The following is a 9,467-nucleotide window of genomic DNA, read 5'->3' as shown; positions in this document are numbered from 1 at the left end:
AAACTGTTTAATAGTGTTGTTTGGTCTTCTATATCTTTGCCATTTTCTACTTGTTATAGATTACAGAGAGAGGAGCTTTGAAGTCTTCAAGTACAATTGTGGATTTGTTCAGTTTTCCTTTCTATTCTTTCTGCTTTTGCTTCATATATTTTGAAATTGATTTGAGGTACATGCACATTTAGAGTTTTTATTTATTTGTAGCAATTAACCTATTTGTAACTACATAATTTCCTCTTTGTTATGCATAAACTTTCTTGTTTCAAAGCATACTTTTTCTAATATCCAGGTAGCCATGCCAGTTTTCTTTTGATTCATGCTTGCACGCTATATCTTTTCTCACTTTTACTTTTAACCTATCTATATCATTATACTTAATGTGAGATTCTTGTAAACAGCATATAGGTGGACCAATTGCAATTTTCAAACTGGATTGACAATTTTTTCTTTCAGTATTAAAAAATCTTTAAATATTATTCAAGTGCCTTCAGGTCCACATGGTTTCTAATGAGGAATCTATAGTCATCCACATCATTTACACTATATGTAATGTGTCAATTTTCTCTGGCTCCTTTCATGGGTTTTTTCACTATATTTTATTTGTATTAGTTTGATTGTGATATACCTGGGAGTGGTTTTTTTTTAATTTAGCCTCTTAAGGGTTTGCTGATATTGATTTTATAAATTTGTCTTTCTTTGAAAAGTTTTCAATTATTATTTCTTTAAATATTTTTTCTCTTCCCACATATTTTTTTACTCACAGAGTCACCCCTTCCTGTCACTCTGGACAGGGACAGGGGTATTTCTCTTTAAGTTTTTTCTCCTGATGCCCATTGAGCAGTTTTGGAAGTTGGTTTGTCCTGGAGTATAAAACAGGTGATATGGAGGGAAAAATGATGAAAATTCATTTCTATATTATCTATTCTTTGAGTTTTTATTTCCCTCTTCAGTTCTCCTGCTATCATTTGCTTTTCAGCATCCTCATATATTTACATTATGATTCTGTCCAAGGCTAGAAATAGGGTAGAGTGTTCTTACTCCATGTTAACCAGAACCAAAAGCTGGAAAAGTTACTTTTCTTTTAGTGAATCTGAAAGGAAGAAATGTCAACCCCATGGTGTGAAGGTGAGAAGATAGGTGAAATAGTAAGACAAGGACCCAATTCTTAACACCTGGGCAGACATTAAAGAAGGAGACCTATTAATTTGACTAGAGACTGTTTTAGAGTCCATGAATGGATACAGGGAGCTGTAAATGGTTAGTGCTTTTTAGCAAACCACCAGAGTCTATATAGCAAAGCTCACAGTAATGTCTATCTCTTTGACTCACCAGTCCCCATTATCTCTTGGTTTGCAAAAAAACAACTTTATACATGAAGAATTCACTGTAGTGGAAATTAGAGTATGAACAAAAGGTTTTGGAATTGAGACGATGCATTTGATTTAATACAAAGTAAAAGAAAACACAAAGAGACAAGATGACTGTAATTGTATTTTATGTATTCTGTGATTGCAACTGGATAAATAATAGGTAAGAACTGGACAGAGTTATGTAAAATTAAATCAGTAGTGTTAGGGAGAAGGAAGCATATAAGATTATGGGTGCCTTATTGTTTTTCTTTTCAAAAGTCCCCTTTATGTAGCTGTTGTGGTTTGATTGTCCCCTCTAAAACTCATGTTGAAACTTATTCCCCAACTTGGCAATATTGAGAGATGAGACCTTTAAGAGGTGATTGGTCCATAAGGGCCCTGCCTTCAAGAATAGATAAATCCATTCTTGGATTAATATGTCAATGGGTTAATGGATTAATAAGTTATTATGAGATGGGACTGGTGACTTTACAAGAAAAAAAAAGATAGACTTAAACAAGCACACTCAGCCCCCTTCACCATCTAATGTACTGTGACGCCTTGGGACTGCAGAGAGTCCCCGCCAGCAAGAAAGCGCTCACAGATGTACCCACTGACCTTGGACTTCTGGACATCCCTAACTGTACGAAACAAATTCATTTTCTTCATAAATTACCCAGTTTCAGTATTCTATTATCAGCTACAGAAAACAAACTAAGACAGTGGCTCCACTGTCTTTTCCAATGTCATAGCCCATAAGAATAACTCTTGGTCTATTGCCTGATAGTCACATTGTTCCCTATTCTAATTCTGTCACTTACTTGGGAAGGCTTTCCTGATTCTTACTCCAATAGTTCTTGGTGCATATTCCTATATCACTGTGTTTCCCCTATCCCTCCGGTACTGATGGCACTTTACTGTTAATTTTTTTATTTTTCATCTTCTCTGGTCAGCTTGTACAGGTAAGGGCAGTGTGTTTTCTTGCTTACTGATACATCTTTATTACCTAGCTTGTGCCCGTCTGTAGTAGGTATCTAATTAATATTTACTGACTAAATACTTAAGTATCCAAGTGAAAGAGAACAGCCAAAGGCTAATATTTCTATTATACACATTATTTGGCTCTTTTTATCTCAGGCACTTCTGGTTCCCACATATCCCTTTCTTGGCATATTGACAAACACATCCAAATTCGCAAGCCAAATCAAAGCTGGATGGCATGGTGCATTGAGTTGACAGTTAACCAAAGGAGAGGCCCAGTGATTAAATAATATTCATCAGGAAAGAAAATCAGACCTCAGCTTTTTGCTAAGGCTGCCTTTGTCATGAATGATCAGAGAAAACTCAAGAAATTATTGCTGAAAGGATTCCATTGGTGTTGCTAGGTGAAGTCTTTCCTCCTGGCCCCTCTCCTTCTATGACATGCTAAATTCAAGCACAATGGTGATATTCAAGTGCCCTTTCATTTGCTTATAGCCACTTTGAATTTGTCCCATTTTGGAGGCAAGTATAGGGAATCTCCCTAACCACAAGCTATGCATTACAACAGCAAGCTGCAAGTTGCTCCCACCAAAACAGCTCTAGATAGTTGGGTTACAAGAACCCTTAAACATATCTATTCTGATTATCTTCTTTTAACACTGATACTTAGATTTCCTTAACAATAGTCAAGATGAATAATCACCCAGTCTTCACTTGAGCGTTTTGCGTGATGGTGAATTCACCGTCTTTCAAGGCAGATCATTATATTTTCGGATACATCTCCTGTAGATTTGGCAAGCATGAGGTACATATGCTGGCATTTTCACTCCTACACCTGTGGCAGATATCACCAATTAATTACAATGTTTTTTTTTCCCCCACCAAGGCTAGGTTTAGCTTCCACACATTGATCTTCATGCTTTCTGTCAGCACACAGGAATCTATAAGTCTGAAGTGAAGGTAGCTTCAGCCCTGGAAGTCTTGAGCCTATTTCTGAAGCACAGCCTGGGAAAGGTCAAACTTGTAGACTGATGGGTTGGTATTAGGTTCTTCTAAGCCTGAGATCCATAGGGCAGAGCCAAAGATTGGTAACAGGCATTTACTAAGTGAATAAATTAATTTTTTAAGGCTAGGCTTAGCTTTCCACTGAATTCTGAAAGCCTACATTCGGGATGAAAGCCAAGGGTCATTGAGGCATCAGGATTCAGACTGAGGTCAGGTCAAGGCTACTGATGGTAAAGCTTGGACTAGAACCTCAGTCTATGAGTTCCAGTTCACTGAGTTCTCTATCAGAGGAAGCATTTCAATACTACTTCCCCAATTTCATCTTGAAACCACAGGTTAAGTCATGAGGAGGTCAAAGGTCGATATTGAGAAATGAAGAGGTGTACTGAAACATGAGATGATTCCAGTTTCCAGAAAAATTTGGGAGATTCACCTGTGAAAAAAAACCCAACAAGTCGTGATGCTAGAATAGCATAGGCTTGTTTTTAAATAATTAATAATATAAGACTTGCATGGCTTCAACCAGTTTAAGTTTTCCAAAAGTGGGGAAATCTTTGCTTTCCTGAAATGGTGAAGTCATCCACTTAGACAACCCTGTTTTTGACATAATTGTCCAATGTGGAGGAGGATTCTGGTTCAGGCCTTTCATTCGTCTTATCACCAGTGACAGCTGAGTCAATTTTCTCCTCTGGGGGGTAAGCTTTGTTCCTTTTGGCAAACGCCTGGCTGATTTCTGCATGGGTTCTGTTTTTGGTCTCAGGCAGGACAAAGTAGAGGTAGATAGCACCTGTGACACAAATTGTAGCAAAGACTAGGAAACAGTAGGTGTCCAGACTTTTCTGTGGAAAGGCAGAAACAAAAAACATTGAATAGACAATCAGTAAACTGTCTGTAAGACAGTTTCTAAACAGATTTTTTTATATAACTCTGCATTCATCTATCAATCCTCCTGGACAAAGCACCACATGTGTGATGCTGGCTCTGTAAGGCAATGTGCTCTCCATGAGGCATGCTCATGTGAAGCTTGAATAAATCAGCTTCAAATGCCAGCAAAGATGAGAAGATGGCAGTATTTCTTTTAGTATTTTTGCTAGTTAAGCATTTAAGAACTAATCATCATGAAAGCAAAATGTAAATTGCTGACTATCATCTTAAGTTTATATTTACTGTTAACCACATTCTCTCCCTGCTTCCACTATATACAAAAGACAAGTGTGATATAAAAGGGAAGAGGCAAGTCCCAGTTTGTAAAAAAAAAAGAAGTGCAGCTTGGACTAGCTCAAGATAACGCCATTTTTTCCTAATATGCAAATGATCTGACTCACTTATTAATACTCTAATGCAACCTTGCACAAACAAGAGTGACAAGAAGAAAAGTGTTGAATGCAATCACTACTTTATGTATCCTGATTAGTGCCTAACTACAAATAACCCTAACAACTGCACTAGACCTTGAGCTTCTCAGTGACTCATTCACCTCTGCAGCTGCTGTGCCTTGCTTAGTGCCCAGCTTGCAGGAGGTACTCAGTAAATGTTTGTTGAATTCAAGGTTTTCTGGGTTCCAGCTGTCAAGGCTGTGATTCTTTCATGCAACAACATCTATTGATCCAAAGGTAAAGCATCTTTGAGTGATATTTCCCAAAAAGTAATATCTGTATTTCAGTCAATTCCATTCTATTCTTTGGTAGGACAAACATTTGTTTTTGGAGGATGACTTAAGTGCTTAAAAGCTGAATTTCTGGGCTGAGCATGTGGCTCAAGCTTGTAATCCCAGCACGTTGGGAGGCCAAGGTGAGAGGAATGCCTGAGCCCAGGGTTTTGAGACCAGCCTGGGCAATTTGGCAAAACCTCATCTCTGCATCAAATCGAAAAATTAGCTGGGTGTGGTAACACGTGGCTATAGTTCCATTACTTGGAAGGCTGAGGTGGAAAGATTGCCTAAGCCCAGAAGGTTGAGGCTGCAGTGACTGTGAACTTGCCGGTGCACTTCAGCCTGGGTGACAGAGTACGACTCCCACTCAAAAACAAGCAAACAAATAAGAAACAAACTTGAATTCTGGATCATATTCCACATTTACTAAATTGAGACTCTTTGTGCCTCGGTTTCCATGGCAGTAAAAGGGGGATAATTGTGGTATGTAAAGGGTTGTTGTAAGGATTAAACGATGTTTTTCCATTGAAGTACTGCATGTACCACACACTCCACACTTGGGTTGCCAAGCTCTGGGGGTGTGTGCCTACTACCTTTCCACAAAGATTTCATGAGCAGTGTTGGGGAGGGGAGAGAGTATAGGCTCTGCTATCAATTGAGTGGGATGGAAATCCTTGTTCCACTACTTACATGCTGTGACAATGCTTGCAATATGCCATTTAAGACAGAACTTCAATCTATTAAGCATTTATTTCCTCATTTGTAACATGGTGATATATACCCACGTATTGTTTTGAAGATGAAATATGGTCGCTCCAATTCTGCACACAAAATCCCCAACTCTACCATTCACCTGCTGAATGGGCCTCTGACTTAGCAAGTCTAAACTGGAACCCTGAACCATCACCTGCTGTAGTTGTCCATCTCAGTTGATGGTACCTTTGCCCTTCCAGCTGCTGAGGACAACCAAAAACATTAAGAGGCAATCTGTCTCTGTCTCCCACCCATATCTGCTCCACCAGGAAATCATGGTTCTCTACCTTGAAATAGAATCTGAATCTGAATGCTTTTCACCACTTCCACTGCTACCATTTTGGTGCAAGCACCATCATACCTTGCTTGGATCATTGCAATAGCTTCTCAACTGATTTTCCTGCATCTCACCTTGTCACCTTAAGATTACTCTCAAGAGACAAACCACAGTGATCCTGGTAAGCAAAAAACAGAACTTAGTACTCTTCTGCTCAAAATCCACCATGACTTTCTAAGTCACCCCGAGTAAAGACAAAGATCTTATACGGCCTCCAGGGTCACCAACCATATAGCCTCTTTCTTCGCTGATCTCACTCTCTTCACTTTCTCTGCCCCAGCTACACTGCCTTCTTGATTTCTCTTCAACCGCTTTGCATGTGTGGTTCCCTCTTCCTGCAACAATCTTCTTTTAGACATCTGCACATTCTGCTCTCTCACTCCCCTTCATTTTGTTCTAACGGTCACTTTCTCAGAGGTTCTCTCTGATCCCTGTATCTACAGGCTTCCTTTCAGCCCTGCTTTACTGCTCATCAAAACACTCACCACTAGGCAGCATTATAGTGTATAATTACCTGTTTGTTAACCCTCTTTCCACCAGGAGATAAGCTACCTGAGGGCAGGAGTTGTCATTTTTCTTGTATTCCCAGAGCCTGGAGAGTGTCTGATGCATAGTAGATGCTCAACATACACCCACTGAATACATGAAGGGACTGAGGCTCAAAGAGCCCCCTGCTCTATCCCAGGCAGCACGTGGAACAGTCTGGGACTTCTCTGCCACCCACAGAGCTGCCGCCTGCCTCGCTTCCTTTTCCAGGAGACCTGCTGGGCATCACTCGGGTCATTCCCACAATTTCACAGAGTGCAGTCAAGAATGCATGACTGGTCAACCCCTTTGGGTCCCTCCCACTGTGGGAGCTTTTCTGTCCTCTCGATAAATCCTGCTTTCAAAAAAAAAACAGGATGCATGGCTGCCGCAGCCCTCCTGGACAATGACACTTGCCTTCGCCCCCGCGCCCCACCAGGAGACGTGGGAGCAAGTAGTGGGAAGGCCAGTGTGGGAGGCATCACCTCCTGGGCATAGGCTCTCCCCTCTCATGCCCAGGGGAAAAGTCCTGCTGGGTCCCTGCTATGGGCTGAATGTGTCCCCCTCAAATTCACACATTAAAATGTAAACCCATGTGATAGCATTAAGAGGTAGGGCTTTCGGTGGGTGATTAAGTCACGAGCACACCCTTCATGAGTGGGATCAGGAACCTTATACAAGGGATGGAGGGAGCCAACTAGCCCTTCTTGCTCTTCCACCATGTGAGGATGCAGCAAGGGCACCATCTTGGAAGCAGAGGGCGGCTCTCATTAGGCACTGAATTCTCTGGTGCCTTGGAGTTGCTCGCTTCCAGAATGATGAGAAAATAAGTTTATGTTCCTCATAGAATGCCCAGTTTGTGGTATTTGGTTACTGCAGCACAGACTCAGACGGTCCCCTCGCTTCCAAAGTAACTGCCTCGGTGGGGACATGAGGCTTTCGGCAGACACATGCTCACTGCTTCCCCTAGCCTCCACACAGAATTAGAAGCCGTAATCCTAATTCCTGGCTCTGCAGACACTACCCTTTCATAAAACTGATATTTTCCTTACTCTTCTTATATATAATGCATTCCATAGTTATGATAATCAAAATGTTCTTTAATTGTGATGTATTTCATATTCTTTTTGCATATGATGTATGAAAGGACCTAAGCCAAAATGGAGTTACCCCGGTCAACTAGGACAGGCGACTTGGTGTTGGCTTGTACTTTTTTCTTGTTATAGTGACTAATGTCTTACTTTGTAATAGACTCTGTTAACTCCCTTGCTCTGAGGTATGCTTGATTAACTACTCTGTCTAGTGTCACTGATAAGTACAGCTGTGACCTGCCCCCAGTAACTGACACCAATAAATTATAATTAATATCTTTGCTCCAAGGATTTGTTTCTAGTTATCAGTCCAGCCTCTTGTTTACACAACAGACCACCTGGTCTCCAAAATGAACAAAACAGACAGTCATGATGGCACCAGCTCTCCTGCCATCTCCCCTAAGAATGTTTCTTCTACCCAGCCCTCCTGCTATCTTATCCATAAACAGCACACTCCTAGCTAAGCAGTTTTAGTTCCCTAAATCCAAGGACATTCAAAAATTAATATCCGTGTCTTAAGACTTTGTTTTACAGACTTTGGCCCAGTCTTGCTGTCTATATGAGCAATTACCTGAAACTCAGGCCGCTGGCATCCTGAATAGCTAATCACCATGTCAACAACAACCTCCTCCCACCATCATGTTCCATAGGAATACTCTTTCCCAGCCTCCTGGGAAAGAAACTTTATAAACCTCCAGCCTCAAGCACTCACATGCCATGCTAATCTTTAGCGTCTGATCCTTCCCTTTTCTTGGGGAAGTTAATAACCTTTTTTTTCTAACTCTCTCTCTCCATGCAAATCTTTGTTTGTCTGTAGCATCGGCCTAATCACCAACCTAGCAATGTATTGCATAATTAAACTAATAGGAAGTATCCATTTAATATAGTATATATAAGAGATCCCAAGCCCAAGCAGTAATTCACACATGAAGAATAAGTGTCAAATAGAATTTTATATAAAAAATCCAGAGTGACGTGTAAGAACTTTAAGTTTAAAAAAATCACATAGGCATCAGGTCACAACCCCTGCCAGTGTTTTAGCTGGGACCCATTTAGGTGGTCGGAGGCAGGATCTTAGCTGACCCCTAAGATCCTGGGGACTTCTTGGAAGTCCCAGGGAGAACTGAAGCAGCAGAGAACCTGACAAAAGGGGTAGGACCATGCCAGATATAGACACTTGGTCCTCCATCCAGGTAAGGACAATCGCCTCTATGTAAACTCCCCCTTTCTAGTTTCTATAAAAGCTCTTAGCCATGAGTGCTTCATTTCTGTACAATATCTTTTATGTTATTAGAAACAGTCATGATAATGTTCCATATTCTTAGATTTGGAGAAAAGCATTCTTTTCAGAGTACACAATAATGCCAAATTATGATAAAAAAAAATATAAGGCAACTTTGGCAAAGTAGTACTTCTGGGGAAAGGTCCTTTCTATTAAAGAAAAATCTCAACTTTTTTGCTTATATTTGCTTTTATCAGAATTGGGCTAAAAATATAGCAGCTGTGAACAAGGAAAATAGATGAGAGGTCAATTTATGGAAATGCAGTTGTGAGCTCTAACAAATTAGACTGTTGGATTCCTTTGTGTATCATGGAGTGCCATTGGGTTGGTGGGGAGGGGCATGGGCATCACCTAGAAATCAAGTAACAAAAAACAACCTGCTCTGGCGGTAACAAAACTGTAACTAAATGTAATTCTGAGTTAAACTTAAAAGCTATCCAAGCCAGGCTCAGTGGCTCAGCCTGTAATCCCATGCCTTGGGAGGCTGAGGTGAGTG

At 40.6% G+C, this 9,467-nt stretch overlaps 1 protein-coding gene across 1 annotated transcript in view; it reads right to left on the bottom strand.

The window, feature by feature from the left end:
• Positions 1–3,796: 3,796 nt before the first annotated feature.
• Positions 3,797–9,467, bottom strand: part of SLC2A9 (solute carrier family 2 member 9) — a 197,243-nt gene continuing 191,572 nt past the window's right edge. The window contains exon 16 of the mRNA XM_008061091.2: positions 3,797–4,171. Coding sequence (XP_008059282.2) covers positions 3,917–4,171 — 255 coding nt within the window. The 3' untranslated portion in view covers positions 3,797–3,916. The remainder of the gene's footprint in view (positions 4,172–9,467) is intronic.

Source organism: Carlito syrichta, unplaced genomic scaffold, assembly GCF_000164805.1.
Source record: "Carlito syrichta isolate Samal-C Ts95f unplaced genomic scaffold, Tarsius_syrichta-2.0.1 Scaffold305073, whole genome shotgun sequence".
Taxonomy (NCBI): Eukaryota; Metazoa; Chordata; class Mammalia; order Primates; family Tarsiidae; genus Carlito; species Carlito syrichta.
Note: the sequence above shows the minus strand (reverse complement) of the source record. Positions and strands in the feature narration are given on the sequence as shown.